This window comes from Colletotrichum scovillei (genome assembly GCF_011075155.1).
Source record: "Colletotrichum scovillei strain TJNH1 chromosome Unknown Contig00012, whole genome shotgun sequence".
NCBI lineage: Eukaryota > Fungi > Ascomycota > Sordariomycetes > Glomerellales > Glomerellaceae > Colletotrichum > Colletotrichum scovillei.
Window position 1 is genome coordinate 710,989 of NW_023336270.1, and position 20,345 is coordinate 731,333.

The 20,345-nt window shown below is 52.7% G+C and overlaps 6 protein-coding genes across 6 annotated transcripts; 3 read left to right on the plus strand and 3 right to left on the minus strand.

Moving 5' to 3' along the window:
• Positions 1–144: 144 nt before the first annotated feature.
• HER10_EVM0008376 (NCS1 nucleoside transporter) lies at positions 145–2,717 on the minus strand. Its single transcript, XM_035477901.1, has one exon. It carries the CDS (start codon positions 1,940–1,942, stop codon positions 239–241), a length of 1,704 nt encoding a protein of 567 aa, XP_035326262.1. The 5' UTR covers positions 1,943–2,717; the 3' UTR covers positions 145–238.
• A 2,318-nt stretch (positions 2,718–5,035) lies between these two features.
• Positions 5,036–6,478, plus strand: HER10_EVM0012673 (uncharacterized protein; the record flags this gene model as incomplete). Its single annotated transcript, XM_035482063.1, has 4 exons — positions 5,036–5,284; positions 5,478–5,503; positions 5,606–5,783; positions 5,876–6,478. The coding sequence occupies 4 exons, from the start codon at positions 5,036–5,038 to the stop codon at positions 6,476–6,478; spliced, it is 1,056 nt and encodes a 351-aa protein (XP_035326381.1).
• A 371-nt stretch (positions 6,479–6,849) lies between these two features.
• HER10_EVM0002581 (benzoate 4-monooxygenase cytochrome P450) lies at positions 6,850–8,837 on the minus strand (the record flags this gene model as incomplete). The annotated part of the gene is made up of 6 exons (XM_035472287.1): positions 6,850–7,040; positions 7,110–7,211; positions 7,308–7,603; positions 7,672–8,131; positions 8,207–8,360; positions 8,397–8,837. The coding sequence occupies 6 exons, from the start codon at positions 8,835–8,837 to the stop codon at positions 6,850–6,852; spliced, it is 1,644 nt and encodes a 547-aa protein (XP_035326094.1).
• Positions 8,838–14,599: 5,762 nt separating this feature from the next.
• On the plus strand, positions 14,600–16,051 carry HER10_EVM0008235 (uncharacterized protein; the record flags this gene model as incomplete). The annotated part of the gene is made up of 1 exon (XM_035477765.1): positions 14,600–16,051. The coding sequence occupies one exon, from the start codon at positions 14,600–14,602 to the stop codon at positions 16,049–16,051; it is 1,452 nt and encodes a 483-aa protein (XP_035326257.1).
• A 322-nt stretch (positions 16,052–16,373) lies between these two features.
• Positions 16,374–17,369, plus strand: HER10_EVM0000732 (uncharacterized protein; the record flags this gene model as incomplete). The annotated part of the gene is made up of 1 exon (XM_035470501.1): positions 16,374–17,369. Exon 1 carries the CDS (start codon positions 16,494–16,496, stop codon positions 17,367–17,369), a length of 876 nt encoding a protein of 291 aa, XP_035326029.1. The 5' UTR covers positions 16,374–16,493.
• A 135-nt stretch (positions 17,370–17,504) lies between these two features.
• On the minus strand, positions 17,505–19,052 carry HER10_EVM0004099 (ankyrin-2 ankyrin; the record flags this gene model as incomplete). The annotated part of the gene is made up of 2 exons (XM_035473753.1): positions 17,505–18,764; positions 18,825–19,052. The coding sequence occupies 2 exons, from the start codon at positions 19,050–19,052 to the stop codon at positions 17,505–17,507; spliced, it is 1,488 nt and encodes a 495-aa protein (XP_035326138.1).
• Between the last annotated feature and the right edge of the window lie 1,293 nt (positions 19,053–20,345).

The following is a 20,345-nucleotide window of genomic DNA, read 5'->3' on the forward strand; positions in this document are numbered from 1 at the left end:
TACACATTGGGTTGACGGCAGGCTGCCGCTTCATCGCCTCTTCCGACATGTCACATTTCACCTCACTTAACTTGAACTGACGACAGAATTGATGGTAAGTCATTAGTGCCATCATGGCATATTCTATTCGGACAGAAACCGCATACGCAACAAAAGGTATCCCGCGCGCTATAACAAGGAAAACGACAAGAGCTGGCTCGTGATCATAACACACCTCCTTCAAAAGACCTACCCCCCTTCACACCCTCTTCTCATCGGGCTCCTCACGAATCTTGCTAGTCGAATCATCTCTATCAGACGCCTTGGAAGACGACGACGGAAGCTGCTCCCCGTCTAGCACCGGCCTCTCCGCCGGCCCAAACGTACCAAAATAGTCCGCGTCGTCCACCGCATGAGGGTCCCGAATCGGAAACGCAACATGCAGTAGGCAATACGATACCACGGCAAGGGTACAACCCAACGGCCAAGCGAGGTAGTACAGGTGCGACCACCCCGCCTTTTCAACCGTCGGATCCTGCACTCGCTGCACGAACCCGGGCAGCAGGGAGAACGTGCCCACCGTCCACGACACGCCGGCGCGCCAGTTGACGCCCCCGCGGTACCAGTACACGCTCCGGCTGCTCGCCTCGTACAGGTCCGTCAGCTTCAGCCGCCGCGCGCGGACGAGGTAGTAATCTGCAAACATCACACCCGTCATGGAGCCTAGGAAGACGCCGTAGCCGCCCATCACCGTGAGGAATTTGCTTGCGCCGTTGAGGAGCTGCCACGGCTGCATGATAAAGGCCACGGCTGCGGTGAGGTACCCGCCGCGGCGGAGGTTAAAGTAGCGCGGCAGCAGGGCGGAGAGGTCGATGCCGTTGGAGAGGGCGTTCTCCGCGACGGCGATGCCGAACTGGGCAAAGATGAAGGCGAGGGCCGCGAAGAAGACGGCGGCGCGGGCTCCCGCGCTGTTGTCGTAGTGGGCTTGGAGGGCGTCGAGGAAGCGGTAGGGTTCCCAGACGAGCGTGCCCTGGGTCTTGGGAAAGAGCTGGGCGGCGCACGAGGTGCAGACGATGCCGACAAAAGCGACGAGGATGGTGTTGACGGGCACGAAGACGAGCTGGGAGGCGAGCTGGTCACGGGGCCGGCGGGCGAAGCGGGTGAAGTCGGACTGGGAGAAGATGTGGGTGCTGATGCCGCCGATGTTCGTGCAGATGCCGAGGGCGAGCATCCAGCCCAGGTGGGAGCCCGTTGCCTGCTGGACACCGGCGGTGGAGGTGATGTCGTGGAGCATGGGGCCGGCGCCGCGGGCTGTGGCGAGGCACCAGATTAAGAGGACGAAGACGGTGGGGATGACGGTGCAGGCGGCGACGGCGAAGGGGATGTGGTAGCGTTCGGGGCGGATATAGATTAGAGGGAGGCAGAGGAGGGAGAAGATGATGAAGCCGATGAAGTCTGCCACCGTCATTGTGCCGTTGGCGAGGGGCGTGTCGAGGTTGTTGAAGGACGGGGCCATGGAGGCGATGAAGGTGCGTACGCATTGCCCGCCCCAGTAGACTTGGGTAGAGTACCATATAAACGATAATACGATGCGCTGGACGAGCGGGAAGAGAGCGCCGCGCATGCCCCAGGAGGCCTTTTGCAGGATGGAGAAGCCAATGTGCCATTTCGCGCCCGGCCCGCCGGCGAGGACGCAGATGAGGCCGACGAGGCAGTGGCCGATGATGACGGTCAGCATGGCCTGCCAGACGTTAAGGCCAAGGGCGATGAGGGAGGAGCCCGTCGTCCAGCCGCCGATGTTGAAGGAGCCGGTGACGACCCAGAGGCCGACGAATTGCCAGGGCCCGTAGGTGCGGCGGGAGGGCGGGAGGGGCCGGGTGTCGCGGTTCATGTAGGCCGTCGTTGCCACGTCCGTCTCGCGGGGGACTTGGACGCGGCGGAGGAGGGCCGTTGCGGTCGTCATCTTGGCTGTTTTGGTGCCGCTTGGGGGGTTCAGCCCGAGAAGGGCACCGTTGGACACTGTCGATGATCAGAGCAGCTTGTTGTTGCTAGTTCCCTGCCTAGTTCCAACTTTTCACTGCCGGGATGTCCCGCTGAGGAAGCGGGTTGCTGTAAGGTGTTGGTGGTGTTCACTTGAGGAATGCGTGATGTACGCCGTGACGCCTGCTCTGCGAACTACTGCGGTGTGTATGCCCGCCCGTTTGGCAAGAAAAGGACGGGGACCAAGAGGCGGGTGAATGTGGAGGGCGGGAAGATTGGAGAAGGGTCCCGCTCAGGAGGAAACGGGATGGGATGGGGGCCAGTACAGTAGGTAGGGTTCCTGAGTGAGTCCGGCCTCTTTCAATAAAGATATGAGACGGACCTTACTTAGGAGTGAGGCGGTGCGGGAGAAATCTAGAAAGGGGAGACGGCGAGGGCGCTAGGCCAGACTGTAAGCGGACCGGACGATTCTGAGGCGGGCCTTTTTCTTTTGTTTGGTTCGATTTTTTCTTAGCGTCCAGCTTGTCAGAGTTTCGTACGGAAAGCTTAGTTACGTCGCACAGATCGTGGAGTGTTCAGTTACGTGCAACGCGTAACGGGCCAAAGGTTAAAAACTTGGAGGCTATGAGGGGGAATTAGGAGTGAAAAGAGGAGGCAGGGCAATGGGTAGAAACACAGTGTGGTTGGAACTTTGGTTTGTCCTTCACGGGCGATATATGTATCTCTCGAGCGTCCTCAATTCATGTTCAATGCCTACGTACGGGACTTGGGAGTACCGGGAGTCTGGGTCTGAAGGAGCTGGATGCTGGACGCGGAATCTGTCCCGGGTAAAGGGTTGAGCAAGTGGGCGAGACAGAAAACCCAGAGGCGTGGTTAGCGACTTGCACAACGGGCCACCGACAGGCTGACAGGAGAGGAAAAAGAAAAGAGCCAGAGGAAAGTGGTCTTACCTTACTGTGTATGGATTGCCGTACATGATGGAGGGTGCGCCTGTGATGCCCTGACTGACCAAGTGCAGGGTCAGCTTTCACCGATGATACCACTTCAGGGGGTTCCAATCATCCCGGCGCTATAGTGTAGATGGGCGACCGGGTTTGCTCCAGTGGTTTGAAACAAGATATCAGCACCTCGGTCTACGAATAGCGGGACTTGAGAGCTGACGGAGGCTACGGGAACATCCATGGCGGAAAGGGAGGATATGGTTGGGGTCAAACTTGGGAGGGGGAAGACTCTAGAGGCAAGGTTTGTAGAAGCTAGAGGGGACGCCATGTAATACTTCGTAAGCTGAACTTCCAGGTTTACGATAAATATCACGTTTGATATCATGCAGTTGGAAGAGAACCTAGACTCAAACAACATGCCCCCCTCCCGCCGTCCCTTTCGGGCTCTTCCCCTCATGGGATGCGCGGTCAATTTCACGATCCACGACGTGCCCGCCCCTCCACTGCCATGCAGAACCTGCAGCGGTGACGATGATCCCTGGCCCCAAAAATATGGGAATGTGGATAGAGCCCATGGCAGAAGGGGGCGCGGACCAGGCTCTCGGTAGGGAGGGGGAAAGAGAATTGGTGCAAGGGTCTTTTTTCGGGTTCTAGTTCACGCCGGGGGTGCTTCTCTCTTTTCTTTCCTCCTGTGCTTACCTTGTGGGTACGAAAGCAGGATTATTACGTGTTGGATCTGGATGGGCAAGGGGGAATGGGATTTTGTTTGCTCTTCAATTTCGCTTGGCGTGTTGGAGCAGAGCGGACCGACGCAGGCCTATCATATGAGACATTCAAGACAGGGTCGTCAACCTGATTCCCTCTCAGATGTCGACTATGTAAGTCTTCGGAGAAGTAGGCTGCATTGCTTGCTCCCACACCATTGCTGCGTTGACTTAAGCACATCGCCAGACATCGTCTCCGTACAGATACCAATCAGACTTCCTCTTTATCGTGGTATGTATCTCGCACATCGCAGTAAACAGGAAAGTTGAGGGAACTGTCACATTCTGGCACTCTGGCATTCTACAGCTTAACAGCTCAACAGCCACTGTCTCGCTGTCTCGGCCGCAAAATTCATGTGGCTCGGGAAATGGCGACGAATCGCGATTGGCTCGAGCAACACCATCGCCCGTTCCATCACCTATGGACCCCTCTTTTGAGACATGACTTTTGACGGCTTCAGTCGAGAATCGAGATCACGATTGCTCTTATCTCTGCATTCTGTTTCGTCGTTCTCTGCGAAGACTTTCTCTGCATGGGAAACTGGACCGGTCATGGGGCCACACGCGCGGGCACTGCCGCTTCTTCGTTACACATATCGATCGTCAACCGCGGCCTTGAACCCCCCGGCCCCGCCGTCCATTCTCCAGAAGAGAGGAATTAACCCAGTTTAGTGTTGCGTCTGGCGTCTGTACGGGCGGTCACTCTCCCCTTCCTTCTCTTTGGCCCGTCGAACGCCTCGAGGACCCCGAGACCCAGCAAGCCCACGTGTGTTCCCCGCGGCGGGGCTCCTCTCAAGACGGGCAAAAAAGAGAGACGGAAAGGCAAAATGGGCGGCGCTCTGCGATGGAGAATCTGCCGCTGTTTCTTCTGATTTTACAGCTTTAACCGCCTCCGAGGCCGCGGAAACCCCGATTCCCCACGAGGTTATCTCGAGGTCGGTCCGTCGGAAGAGGGGTTCGTTCTGCTAGAGAGAGAGGGAAAATGCACATCCAAGAGTTGCTACTTAACTCAAGGAGCTTGGACAATTTTTATCGCTATCTGCTGTGAAAGTGGCGTTCGCCCATGCCGCATGCATCATTCATTTCATCCTGCATACTTTTATACCCGCGCTTCTTTGCCTCCTGTCGGGGGCGCGCAACTCGGATCGGACGAAAAATCTCGAAGCCATATTACGCGCGATATTACCAGAAACCACAAACGCTTCCTGCTTGTACTGAAAACCCACTATCCACATCTGCATCCCCCGCGTAATCCTCATGTTTGTTCTAGAACGAGAAGGGTGTTACAAGAATCCCATTGTCCAACACCCCCCGTCTTACAAACCCCGGTTTGCGCGTCTGCGCGGCGCGCCGAAAACCAACGAGCTAACCATGACCGCGGCCGCAGCGGCGGCGGCGGAGTCGGAGGCGGCGCTACCAGTCGTTGACCTGCGGTCCTTCGACGCGGTCGAGCATCTGGCGGCCGACCTCATGCGCGTCGGCAAGGATCCCGGTTTCTTCTACGTTGTTGGCCACGAGCTGCGCGACGACGTCGCAGCCGACATGTTTGCTCTTGCCCAGACCTTCTTCAGCTCACCCCTTGAAGAGAAGTTGGCGTACGCCAACGGCAGCGGTGATCTTGTAAGTTTTCCTGTTTTGTATTCTACGTCTCGCCTGAATGGTCTTGTCTCTTGCCCGTCTCTCTTTCTCTCTCTTTCAGCAACCGAGGACGAGAGGGCGTAGAAGTAGTATGGATTCATGTACATGTTGTTGGGCGGATATGGTCGGCGATTAATCTTTTGCGGTGCTGACTGGGTGGTTTGATCTCGCTTAGGGTTACACCGGTATGAGAGAAGAAACGTATGTTATGCTCAGCCCCTTCTTCCATGCTTATTGTGTTTCTACTTTCGTAAAGAAACAGTGAGATCACGCTCAGATGTTGATGTTTGTGGGGTGGCGCAGGCTTTCGGGAGCAGGGCCAGGCGACGTTAAAGAGTCCTTCTACCTATCAGACCCCGGTAAAACGACGCAGCTGCTTCCAACCGAGTTGGAATCCCGGCGAGAGACAATGGCGGCCTTTTTTGCGGGTTGCGACAACCTCGCAAAGACTCTTTTGGAAGGACTTGCAGTTGGATTAGGCGTGAGTGCTGTCACCTAAGTGTTATATATGACATCCTACTGCGAAGGAGCCATCAAAATGAGGGGTGGGTTTAACTAAACTCTTCACTTCAGATGCCAAGAGATTTTCTATCAAAGGCCCATACTGGCGAAAGTTGTCGTATGCGTCTCATCAACTACCCCCCGGTATCCGAGGTCTCATCATCCACCACCACCTCCTCGCCTCCAGACGACGCCCCAATCTCCAACTCGGAGGATATCCGAGCGGGCGCCCACTCCGATTACGGCTCGCTCACCCTGCTTTTCCGCCAGCCCTCAGACCAGGGCGGGCTTCAAGTCCTGCGAGGAGGAGGAGGAGGAAACAAGCCCGCAGCGTGGGCTGACGTCCCCTGCATCCCCAATGCCATCGTCGTCAACATAGGCGACGCCCTCGAGTTCTGGACTGCAGGGAGGCTGCGGTCTACGGTGCACAGGGTCGCCTTTCCAAGGTCAGCGAGCGAGAATGTCGCGAGGTTGAGTATACCCGTGTTCATACAGCCTGACCGCCATGTCGTGCTGGCGCCGATCAAGGAGGACCGGAGGGATGGCGGCGGCGGCGGCGGTGCAGATGCCGAGTTTTTGGAGGTTTTGAGAAGAAAGGGGTACGAAAGTGCCGAGCCTGTTACAAGTCGGGAGCATTTGGAGCGACGGATACGAGCAACGTATGGCAAGGCTTAAAACGCATTTTTTTCTCTCGGAATTATCTCATCAGCGATGTTGGTAAGCACGGCATGACAGCGAGCATTCCTCTTTCGACGCATCATATTATTCCAAGTTCGAACCTCACGCTCGCAGTTGAGTCTGCAAACATCTGCACATAGGTAGCACTGGTAGGTGTAGGTACCTACGCCAAGGAACATATACGAGAAGAATAGCACACTCTACATACTACCTCTCACTAACCACGCACCCATGCAACCAACAGCGGCATGTCCTGCTGGACTGTGAGACCCTGATGAGTTGACAACCAACCTCCCCTGGCCGGGAAATTTCTGCAAGCTGCATATAGAGACGGGAGATGAGACGACTTCGCCGAATCACCCCCACGCTTACGCTTTCCTCGGCGAGAATACCACATTGAGCGGGGCAACGGTCAGCGTACCCGTGTCCTTGTTGCCCTCCAGGAACATCTCCCCTGTTTGCCCCTGTGCATATCGCAGGTTGTACTTGTGCACGATGGCGCTAGTCACAAATCGCGCCTCGAGGAGGCCGAGCTGTTTCCCGATACATACGTCGTGTCCTTGAGAGTGAAGTTAGCAAAGTCGTCGTTCAGCTAACTTGATGGGAATAGAGCCAGTTAGAAACTGACCTGTCGAGAATGGCACGTAGACTGAGGCGTTCTTGACGAGTTCTGGCTGATTGATCCATCGTTCTGGGATGAAGTCGTCTGGTCTTTCAAAGAACCTGGCGTCTATCATTTGGCGAGTTTATCAGTAACCAATTCACGTCCGTACTCCGAGACAGGTCAAACTGCAACTTTGCTGCTCATGTTTTGAGAGTGACTCACCTCTATACTGTGTATATGACGGTACAAAGACAATGGTGTCTCCAGGAAGCCAGACGTCGTCTACTTGAAGACCCTCTGGCGGCGTCATTCGCTGGACACCCGAGGGTACAGGTGGATGAAGACGCAATGATTCGTCGATACAGGCTTGAAGATATCGTAGCTTTGAAAGGGCGGCATGTTCAGGCTTGTCATGTCCTCTAAAGTACTCGTCGACTTCGTCCTGCAGTTTCCTGTACTCTTTCGGATGTCGGGCCAGCTCCATGAACAGGCATGACAGGACAGCTGCCACAGTGTCGCTAAATATTATCACGAGTCAACAACCCGTTGCACAAGAAAATAGTATCACTTGAGGCGAAAGCATTACCTTCCAGCAACTGTAATCAAAATACAGTCCCCGTACAAATTAAGCATATCCTGAAAGGAATGCTCCTTCTTAGCCTCATAATCCTCCAACACCCACGTAAAGATATCGGGGCTCTCGGGCTTATTCTGGATCCGCTGTTGCACCTGGCCCGAAATCCATGTTTTGAACTTCTTGACGCCGGCGTTCCAGATGGCCATCTTGCGATAGAGCGGCAGAGCCCACATCGCGTGTGTAAAGCGCCCGACGGCCTTGGTCTCGTCGTGCAGCGAGTTCATGTAAAAGTGCGCGACGCCGTCTTCGAGCATGCGGAACCCGTGGCCCAGGGAGAATTCGCCCATGACATCGAAGCTGTAAAAGTTGAACCAGAGGGATACGTTGAACTTGGTGCCCGCGCTGACTTCGATGTCGGCGAGGAGGTGGTCGGTATACTTGAGGACGCGGGGTTCATAATCGCGAAGTGCTGCGTCGCGCCATTCGTCAGTCTCTGCTAGTATTGATATTGATCACTACTACCAACGGCTCCATGATGACTTACATTTCGAAGTGAAGCCGTATTCCCACGCTTTTCGTCGTCTAGAATGCGCCTCCTTGTCGCGAACCATCTGCATTGAGACCATGGGGTGAAGCAGATTATACCATGGCCCTTTCATACAATCCGTGTCCAAGAAAACGGCGTCGATGGCGCCGGGCTTGTTAATCGACAGTTCGGTCGGGCCAATCCTCACCACGTCGCCGTACTTCTCATGTAGCTTTCGCACGTTCTCGTGGAGGTGCATCCGGTTCCAGATCTTGAACGTGACGTAGAGGTTCGTGAACTTGGCAAGAAAGGGGCCGGGAAATTCACGCAGGCGATGGAATAGGCCTCGGTATACTAGCATGCTTGTGTAGATGCCCGTCGTAAGTGACGAGAAGAGTATAGTAGCAGCTTTGGAGACTTGAGCCAAGCTGGTCGCCTCCACTGAGGTTCTGGAAACCATGGGTATGAAAGGCGGCAGCACCATAATGACCCCGATAATTGCTGCATAGGCGAGCGTGAAGCTCGTGATGATGCGTTGTGCCGAGAGATCCCATTCGCCGAATCGGAAGACGTAGAGATGTAGAATGACTCCGACGAGAAAGGAGAGCCCGCAGGCTTCTGGAGACTGAAGAACATTGCTTGCGTACATTGTGCAACAACTTCGACTAGTTTGTTAAGTGTGTCGATCTTGGTCAAAGCTACCTACTAGAGACTTCGGGATACATCCAGTTGTGAGTTGACCACGGCTTACCTTGGTTCATAAAGCTTTGCGAGATTCATCTGATGTTGGTAGCATTAGGAACCTTACCCTAGCAGGTGCCGTGCTTCCCGCCGTACTTCCCCATCCTCGAGTAAACTCAAAACCTGCCTGCATATGACTAGCTCGACTAAAGCTGCGGGATTCGAGAGAAACATCTCATATGGTAGCACCAACCTGTCACATAGAAGTCTCAACTGAAGCTCGTAGCTAGTGTGCTATGTTTCGTCTGGAGTACACCACGGCACACCAGTCCGAATACGGCTCCCGACTTTTCTGCGTCATGCGTCACGGACATCCGCATCCCGGCCTGCTAATCGGAGGGTCGGAGCTCCGGGGCAATTGGGGCTGTTTTTCAAGATGAGACTGTCAACACCATTGTAGTTATAGTGCAAGTGAACATCATCTCCGCGAGCTCGTAGAATTCAAGCGAGAGCAAAAGATTTAGAGGATGCCAGCCTTGTGACGCTCGTAGGTCGCCGGAGACTGGTCCCGAAGTACGATCATAGAGGCAAAACTTGAACAACATGACGCCTCATTACACTCCTATCATGAATAGCAAAAGGTAAAGGTCCATCCAGGATTCGAACCTGGGCTTACGGAAGGAACTGACTTTGAATTTTGAATCAGAATCCGACGTCCTAACCAACTAGACTAATAGACCAATTGAGCCGGAATTGCTCCGTTGATGCTGCCGCGGCGACGAGACGATCATGTGGGCTCGAGGTGGGTGGTTGAAGCCCTCGTGTGGATACTAAACGCAAACGTTGGTCGCCGACGACCCGCAGCTGACATCTTGACTTCTGAGATGTGGGTTCAGGCTACGAAAGTCATTTGGGAACTCCAGGATGACTGAAAAGGGAAATTTTGGAAGACGGAAGACGAACTATGTCTTGGAGATTACGTCGAGGCTTTACAGAACTAATATGAATACAAAGTGAAGTCTCTACAGGTATGCTTCCTTGGATAGCTCTTCTCAAGGCCAGAGTTTGGCCCGTCCTCCATCAATGATGCGCAATGTCTCAGAAGCTCCTCGAGTAGTGCCCTTTTTCGAACTAATGGCGAGGCCTCCCAGTCTAAACCTGAAGAAATTGAGATATGCGAACCCGGTGTATGTAACTGGAACGTAACGTGCGCCTGTACGAATCCACCATAGAGCCACTTTAGCAGCCGAATCAGCAGACATGAATCCGCGTCCCATTCTCGAAGTAAACGCTGCCGGAACTATGTGTCGATAATTGGAGAATTCGTCTCCATAATACCTTTGGGCGTGCGGTACGAATGCGCGTTTCGATTGTGTGTAGGCCTCCATGTCTTCCGTCCATGCCCCATGAAACTCGGCCTCGCTACCGATGTACCAAATTTCTGGCAGTAATCCAAGTTTTCGCCGCTCGCAAAATTTCTTGAACAGCTCTATGATAGCGACGGGGGACTTGCAGTTTGCCTCGTGGGCATTGTCGTCGTTCTTGGATCCATGGGCGAGAATGAGTACATCGGTGTCCGCGAAGACAGACTCAAAGTAGGAATAATCGTCGTACGTCCAGTCGACTCCGAATTTGGGAGTATGAATGCATCGGACACCTTGAAGGTGAAGCTGCTTTGCTAGTGCCTGGCCGAGGGCTCCCCTAGACCCCGTCATCGTTACGCGCCGGCCCCTGAGTGAGACCCCGGTACCGAGAAACCAGTCGAGCAGGCGCACCATTGACCCAAAGTAGGCAAGAGGTTCGATGTGGTGAAGGGCATGGTACTCAGGCCCAACGAAGAAGGTGGAAGGGTCTTTCGGGAGCCGCGGGTAAGGAATGTGGTTTGAATCGTTCCCAGAGTTCCATGCCACTACGGCTGCTCTACCGGCTTGGACGGAGAGTATGATGATCAAGTCATGGAATTGGGAAAGTGAAGCCTTGCGCATGAACAAAGGCCCGAGAAGCCAGCTCATGGTGCTGCCAATCATCTGACAAGACACCTCAAGTGATAGATGCCAGACGATATTTCGATGGCGGAATCGCTCGTTGAATCTCAGATTACGGTCAAAGTATTGATGGTGGATTGAGTGAGCCTTGGCAAGTAGCCGTAGTATTCGGAAGCGAGATCTGTTGGACTGGTGGGCCAGCCAGTGTATGATATCGAAGAAGATGGATCCAAGGACGAAGTGAAGAAGGCAAAGCGTTATCCGAAGTGGCAGGTCAGAGCCTGAGAGCGAGCTGTTGAGAGTGAATGAAAACATGGTAACGTCTGAAGAGTTCAACGATGGTATTGAGTGAGCTGTGGCATTGAATGATCTGGCCGATATATGGTGGGATGCTTCCGTGGATTTATATCTCGTGTTCATAATTGCTCGAGAACTCTTGACTGCTCATGAAGACTCCCTTGGTACGTGGACCACCTCCTGAGTCTTCATCACGACGGGGAGGCATTCTGCTCAATGACTTAGATGCATGCTTAGGGGTGAATACCTCTTTTGGCCAAACCAAACTGCGCGCCCTTGAGCGACTGCCAATTCAGGTACGCCGTATACTCCGCATCACGCCCCAAGCTTGTGGACACACGCCGGCGACCTCTTCAATGTGCTATCAAGCTCCGAGATCTGTTGGCTATCTCTAAGGTATGGCATCCATGATGTCTCAGTTCCCCTGTCCGACTACACAGAGGCTGTGCTGCTGGAATTCGCGCAGTTTTTCGTATTGGCTCCCATGACATTTTCAATTCTCTTGCTGTGGATATGATGTCTGCAGATGGATTTGGGCTGACGATCTCGGGAACTAGATGTCGCCAAGACGCCGCCGGTAGACAAGTCCAGGCACCAGGAAAGTGCAACTGAGCGATGACGCGTCGCTTGAATACTGAGATTAATTGGAAGCTATTACCAACTTGTATTGCCAGAACCTTACATAGTGGACATGGCAACCAAAGTTAGTACATCTTCGGAAGCTGGTATCACACGATGAAGCAGGCAGTCAAGCACCCAGACTTCGTCATGTTCAGGTAGAAACCCCCAAGTAGTCGCTCAATTGGTATGATCAAATGACTATTTTCCTAAAACGTAGAACATCACTATCATTTATCCAAGGCTTTCTAGGTCGCTTGTGTGGTCGGGCAAGGGGCTGCCCTGGATGAGTGTCAACCAAAGGTAGAAAAGGTTGAAGAGCGCCTTGTACTACCTCTAGCGAAGAACGTCCTACCCATTAAACCGCAATATATGGCTAACATTGACGCAGGAGATCCATAAGATAAGATCCTACATTTTCAACCTGCATGAAGCGAACAGTGGTGCTCGACGGACTCTTTACAACCCACAACATAGCCTCATCCGCGTTCAGGGGTCCAAGCGCACTGCGCGAGTGATGTCCACGAACGTGCCTCCAGTCCATTGTTAAGATTGCATCTTGTCTTTAAGAGGCAAGTAATAGAGGTAAAGAACTCTGATCCCTTGATTACATGTATCCTTCTCGGAGGCAGCCAACGCAACATAGGGGTAATCCCACTTCGATGCGAGAGTGAAAATTTCTGTAATGCTGCTGCCTAACCGTCGTAGATGGCCGTGCCGCAACCAAAAGATGTCTAGGTCCACCTGCTCCACCATCAACAGCTAGCTGAGGCCGAGATATTCAGCTCGTAGCCGGTATGTAGAGAAAGTTTACACGTCGAGGCGCACCGAACGAGGAGCGTGGGCGTGCCGGTGGGTTATCAAAGGCCCTCCCTTTAAGCCGTACCAACTCATGGGCTCGAATGCTATTGAGCTTCGTACGAAAACAAGATTCCATGTCACTCTGATACTCATGACTGGCAAGTAAGAATCTTGGACTGGGAATGTTTGGGTGGTTTGTCCTCAAGTCAGAGTCGATGGCGTATCCCTGGCCATTTGCTCCCTTGACTCCAACTCAACAACTTAAACCCGCTCATCTCAGCAGAGCTTTTCGACGAGGAATCATTCAACATCTAGGTCTGATATTATAGTCCATGAAGACAAAAGACTCCGATAATCTCAGGCCATTCGACAAAAATCACACACGTGAGTAAAGTAGACGAGTGAGATTCTCATGGCCCGGCACCGTGACTGGGGCCAATTATTTCTTTAGCGAACAACATTAGTCGACGTTCTCTATTAAGCTCGGCCCACTTCTCGGACGACATTCCTCGTCTGGCTGATCCGCATGCGTCGGGACCCAACGGTATTTACCACGCAGTGACTGTTTGCTCCTTTGGGCTCCTAATAGTTCTACCTGAAAAGCGCTGCGTAAAGTAGCTGCGTCCAGATGTACCTCGTGTAGGATGAACTCATCAGACGTGATGCCGATGAATCCGGATACCAGGGCCACCTTGAAGGGTTCTTCGTCTACATTCAGGCGTCGCTCTGCGCCGCAAGACTCGAAGACGTTGAAGTGAAGGACAAGTTTGCGGAAGCAGGCGCAGAACCCTCCACAGCAGCTGTGGGTGTGCGTATCATTTCCGTAGCAGGAGCAGGAGCACGGATCATATGTCCGAAAGACGCAGTCACGCATAATGAGATACATCAAATCATGCGCAGGTCCAAAAGTTTGTCGAGAAAGTACACGGGAGTACGTAACTGAGGCTGTGATGGGCTCGAAAATTACAGATCCACGCGCAGGTCTACTTGCGGTCTGTGTTAGTTGACCCAAAACGCAATCATCAGCATGGAGCATGCTTCTTGAATCACCGAGAGCTTGAACATAGGATTTTTGAGGTGGAGGGTTTACGGTGACCTAAGTCCGAAGAATGTCAGCAAATTGAGAGCGGCGACAGGATGGGAGAACTGCTGCCTAAATGAGGTGAGGGGTATGGAGGGGTATGGAAGGGTGAGGCTCCATGTCGTTAAGCTTCGACAACATCTGAGCCTCATTGAGTTCAAGCACGTTAGTTCCGTCGGCATTTCCTTTTACCAAATTAAGTCCTCTCCTTAGGAGCTGTACGACAGAACGTTCTGAGAAACGTGGGGTCCTTGGGCTCAACTACCAGAAGAGGCCAGCTAGAAACTCTCTTCCCCCACTATTTTGGATATCCTTGCTTACCTTACTTTGGGCGTTGGCCGACCCGGTTTTACAAGTTACAACGTGACCTTTCAATTGATAAATTCGGCACAAGGGGCCTAGTATTTCCGAACCATATCTGTCTAGTTCATAAATGGCGGCGTTGACTGGCATGCAACCGTTGTGTGCCCGTTGCCAAACCATCAGTTTACCCTCGGATCTGGATGACCTTGATTGGTCTCGCATGGTGGGCAATTTAGCTGACATCTCAGCCTCGAGGGAAACTTGCAGTCTATGCATGATATTGCATAGAGCTTTCTGCTCTAAGGCGATCAATGGGGGCCAGGAGTGCCAGGGAAGCGTCATGATGAAGCTCGCAAAACGACCTAAACCCGCAAAAAAAAGATTCCACAACAAACCACCAATCAAAGTGATCCTTAACGGCTACGAGAAGTATTTACTACTTTTTATAAGAGTAGATGCAGGCACTATCTCGCCGCAAGAGTGTGTACATGGCAATGATGCCTCGGATCGAGGGCCGCGAGTTGTAGAACCACAGAGTATAAGCTGCAGGCTTCTTAATGGTAGCGGTAGGTCATATGGAAATATGGTCTTCTGAGAAACATCTCTGACTGTGTTGAAGACCAATCAGTCCCAAGTCACTGGCAAATGGCCCAAACAGAGATCCTTCAATGCCAAGCGGACCATGCTTGCTTCCCCGTAGGGGAGGTAGAACTACCAACACGACTCGTCGACCTCAGTAATTACGCTAACAACTTTATCACGATCAAAAACACAGCAGAAGTTGGTAGAAATACCAAATACGCCGCCTTATCGTACTGCTGGGGCATATCGAATACATTCACAACCACTTCGGCAACATTAGCCTACCGACAGCAAGGATTCTCTCCTTCGGCACTGCCCCTCAGTCTGCAAGATGCTCTTCGAGTAGCGCAAGGACTCCATATTCAGTACATATGGATCGACGCATTATGCATCCTTCAAGACTCTGAAGAAGATTGGTTGTATGAGTCGGCCAGAATGGCCAGCGTCTACAAGAACTCTTTCCTCACAATAGTCGCAGCGAACGCGCCAGACTCCGGCGATGGCTTCTTTTCTGTAGCTGCACATCGATGCCAAATTCCTGTCGAGCCTCCACACGAGAATCTCCAGAACACATCCGTTATTCTGGACACCGGCGTTAAGTTCAAAGACGAGCCTATCAGCCGCCGGGCATGGGCTCTCCAAGAATGGGAACTGGCTCCCCGGCGGCTGGTTTTTACCTCCTCCAGTATTCATTACATCTGTCCCCGTTCTGCGCTTGATCAGATCAAGATGAAACCTTTTTTTCCCATGTACATAGCCTGGCTCCAAAGAGAAGAAGTGTCTGCTTCGTTTTGGGATGGTCTTGTGCAGAACTATTCATCCCGAAGTCTTACCAACCCAGCAGACAGACTTCCTGCAATAGAGGGGATGGCTCGGGAATTTGACACATTACTGAATCATAGGCTGGGTCGCTACTTGGCGGGCCTATGGGAGAAGCAGCTGGAGAGGAGTTTGCTTTGGCGGCAGGGAGGGGCACTAGACATTTTCCTGCCTGAATCTCAGAGATCCCGGCCAGAGAAATGGGTGGCTCCGTCATGGTCATGGGCATCTGTGCAAGGATCCGTTGACTTTGCGTTTGCACAAACCGGAAAGAGCCTCGTGGATATCATTGGTGCCGAAACCACGTTAAACTCCCTCGGAAATCCTTACGGGAGGGTTATCTCGGGGTCTCTAACCCTTTCGGGTCCATGCTTGGCTACCAGAGATGCAGGCAGTCATGGTGAAGATTCCGACGGTACTAGATGGCTTAATTATAAGGACGAATGGGTCGGGTACCTATTTCTTGACGCCGACCCATACAGCCAGGAACATCACGAGGTGTTGTGGAGACAAGAAACTTTGTATTTTCTTGGTCTCAGAAGTGAATGGCTCCCAGAACAAGTCGGCGAGAATCTTAGGGGACTGGTATTGATGGAAAGATCTCCATCTTTGTTCTACCGCGTTGGTGCTTTTCTTGACCAGGGAGAGTCATCGTGGTTTGAGGGGGCAGAAAAGCGAACATTGATGATCTTGTAGTTGCGTTTCTCATGAAATCGGGGCTTACGAGGAGAGTACCATGATAAGTTGATGAACTACCTTACATACCACTATTGGTAGTGCTCGCATGGTGAGTGACGAAGTGTGTGGCGTGTAAGGCGCATCAGGTGTATCGACAACTTGAAGAACGAGTCCGGGGTTTTCTTTAGCGGCGAGCCAATACCGCACACTAAGGTACTGACGTAGCTTGAAGAGCATCCGGCGATAAGCGTCTCCACGAGGCCGACAATTAACCGAGGCGAACACCGGGCCGGGCCGTTCGTCGCAACCCTCATAAATCATCGACATATTTCTCCGACATTGAGTCCAAAGATTACGACCAGCCGGCTTATTTTTATCTCGAATTCTGTAGAGATCAAGAGCGCTGCTTTCAAACAAAACTCAAAAATCGACACGCCCCGGGGGCAGATCTGGATTCGCGATGGTCGCTCCGGCGGACGGCAAGACATCGCCGCTACTCTCACTCGCCGCGGGAGGTATCGCCGGCGGTGTAGAAGCCGCCTGCACATACCCTTTTGAGTTCGCCAAGACGCGAGTACAGCTCTATGGGCACCAGAAAGGGACAAGAAACCCTTTCGCGATTGTTCTGCGCGTTGCGCGCGATGAGGGCTTGCCAGCGCTTTACAAGGGATGCAGCACGATGATCGTGGGGTCTATCGGGAAGGATGCGGTGAGGTTCGTCGCGTTTGACAGCATTCGCTCCGTATTCGAAGACAAGAAGACACATACGCTAGGACCCATGCAAAGTATCGCGTCAGGAATGGTAGCCGGGATCGTCAGCAGCACGATCATTGTCACACCGAGCGAGCGCATCAAGACAGCGCTCATCGATGATGCCAAGACGACGCGACGATTCACGGGTGCAATAAATTGCATTCAAACTCTGACGCGAGAACAAGGAGTCCTGAAGGCTCTTTGGCGCGGCTATATAACCACGACCCTGAAACAAATCGGTACCACGGGATTTCGCCTCGGCAGCTACAGTATCATCAAAGACTTTGAGCGTAGCAGGGGAATCAGCCCTGAGGGTCCGATCATGAGCTTCGCCAACGGCGCGCTTGCTGGCACAGTCACGACCGTAGCGACGCAACCCTTTGACACGATCAAGACAAAGGCTCAACAGGCCAAAGCCGTGGGCACAATGGAGTCATTTCGAGCGATCATGGCCGAGGATGGAGTCAAGGGCCTTTGGAGGGGAACAGTCATGCGACTGGGACGAACGGTTTTGGCCGGTGGCATTTTGTTCACGGCTAATGAGCAAGCCTTGAAGGGCCTGAAACTACTATTGGGGAAATAATCATGTAAATTGGGTACCTAACATAACGAGGAGAATCCCCGAGCAGACCTGACTAGAGCTCAACAAGCCAGCTATCCAGATATAGACAAGAGATAGATCTGCGGTGGTGCCGTGGTGCAGATAGAATCAAGCGGACTACTTGGTAACCAAATACCAACCCTGATCTTCCAAAGTTTGCGCAATTCTGTCCCAAAGACCTGTCCGCAAAGTGCCACCCCACCAAATGTTGCCATCCAAGTCCTTGCCAATTATCGGACCCGCAAATCGAAGTGGGAAGCCACTGACATAGTTCGCACTGAGAATCAGCGAGGGGCTCCCAAGTTTGTGCGGTTGAGCAATAGAGGCTAAGTGAGGCTCGACGACGGCGGAAGAGAAGTCTGTCTCGAAGAATTTGGCTTTGCCCCAGTTTGACAGTAAAATCTGATGCATGTTCTTGTCACCAAAGAAAGTTGCAGAATGCTTCTTTTCTAGGGCTTTGCGAGCTTCAATTTGCGCCCTAGTCCCTTGCTCCTGAATAGATTGTCGTACCGCGGCAGCCGTGTAGCTCAGCGGCTTTGTCCAGAGGTCCTCCGCGGTGATGGTGGTTAAGATCAGGGATGTGGCGTTTGATATAAATGCGGTGTTTTCTGGAAGAATGTCCTGAGCAAGCGCAGGACGTATATTGATGACGTTTCCGAGGACAATCGGTTTATTGGTATTTGCAGGCAGATGCTGCGACCATAGGCGGCCGACAAGGGCGGTAACGATGTCTCCCTCGCTGGCGAATAACTTTTCTGGGCCGGCGCTCTGTTCACTCAACTCTTGGTTGACCTTTTTCTTGAGTGTTTCGATGTACGCTGCTGGTATACAAGCAATGCGAGATTCTTCAAAAGGATGACGGAGGATGTCCCAAACATACCCCAGGACGATTCGGGCCAGTCCCCAGACTGAAAGGCGCTGGTCAGCCAGAACAAATGGCTCTGTAGGATTCGTTCCCAGCTCCGTCAGGGGATCTGTGCCAAATCCGTGGAAGGCCTTGACATCGTCATCGCGACCCTCGAGGATGGCAGTCCACGCAGTCAGAAGCTCCTGTCTTCCGATCCCATCCCATAAAGTGTGCAGCCATGTCAAACTGACAAGCGTCGCGTCATCGAAGGAGACGATATGCAGACTCAGCTGAGGCTCATCGCGATAGATGTAGTCTTGCATCGACTTGGGGCCATCTGATCTTCGCATTAAATCCTGGAACTTTTCTGGTGGAGTCCCTATAACTGCTGGCCTTGAAGTTGCTTTCGGTAGCTGCGAAGCAAGCGGATTATGCTTGATGCTGCAGTCGTGCGTCTGGTGCGAGTATGCAATAGCTGGTCTTTCCGAATTGTATAGCTGAGGCACGTGGTACTCAAGCTTCTTCTGAGACTGTCGTATATGTGAGTAGCTGTCCCCGCGCATTCTCGAATACTTGAGATCGAAACTTACGTTCAGTCTTAATCTAGCACCAAGCTTTCGCCATCCTTCACGGCCTAGCAACTTCGTAAGTGACGAGTGCAGCCTTTCTGGGTTCAAGACGTTATCAAAGCGCATCATGAAGCCCATGACAATGCCCCTGTTCAAGGCAGTGTCATCATTGGGGTTCAAGGGGATGATCGTGTCTGTAGCCACTGTTGCTGGTGCCTTGGGCGCGGTCTTCGAGAATATGCTGCCCATCTTGATGACTACCCACGACTTGACCTCAAAAATGAGAAAGATGGTCACAATTGGAACACAGTCTCAGTAGGGCGGAATCACGCTCGTATTTACGGCAGTTGAAAAAATTGCAAGGATCGATCGGGTTAGATTCGTTCCTTCTTACCGACCTGCATGACAGTCGTTGGAAGTCTGGACTTACAGTCCGCTGGACCGGACTTACGGTCTTGTCACGGTTGGTCTAACGACTATACGCGCACTGGCTACGGTCGTGGAACGTTTGCCGCCATTTTACGTGCCTTTGTCTGCTGTCGGTGTCGTACCTGTCTACCAGCCGGTTAATCCGAGTGAAGGTCTTTTCCGCATGCATTGTTGGTGTTTTACCACATTGATTCGGGAGCACTGCATGATGCAATGCAGACGAATCCTAGCATGTGACGGTTTCTTATCCTGGAAAACTCATTTAGGTTTACCTATTGTCACTCGTTTCCTAGCAATCTTCTCTGTCCCACGACCTTGATACGGCAACTTTCCCCCGCAAGTTCCTTCGTGCCTTTTCCAAACACGACAACCACCTCAAGCTCGAATCTCCCCAGTGCCGAGCGTATTTTCCTGACAAAGAAAACTTGCCAAGACGATATCCGCTCCAGGGGCGAATCTCGCTTTGTTGGTTCGTCACCCAGCCAGGCGGGGCCACCTCAATTTTCGCCTGCTCCGTAAATCTTCCAACCAACAGCCAGCTTACGATTTCTGGGAAATCCTGAGCTGCAATAACTGCACTCCTGCCTAATCCATCCTTCTCGTACCATATCCGTGCTCCTGCATAGACGAGCATTTTGACTACGTCTAGCCGACCCCCATGAGCTGCTGCCATTAGCGCAGTGCCAGTCGAAGCTCCCTCGAACTCAATGTTGCAACCCAAGTCTAGCAGCAACTTGGCCTCTTCAACAAGTCCGAAGTCAGCAAAGAAGCACAACACGCCATATGATCTTTCGCTGCCTATTCCATCGGACTCAGTCATCCCTCGTATGGATCCGTGTCCACTTCGCCGACACAGCAGACGAAGAAATCCCCGGACACGAACCCTCTCTCCAACGCAATAGGCGTAGGATAGAATCTGCCAAAGCCTTGAGGCATTCACCTCGGATGCTATCGCATGACCATAATCGGAGTTGAAAATAAAAGTGGCAAGCCGGATTTTCAGACACGCCGGTGCCCAGAGGGGTCCGCCATACCTTCCTATCGTTTGAAGAGGGATGCCTGATTTCAACATCAGAACTGCAGTTTCCGTCGAATCACACACCAAACATGTGT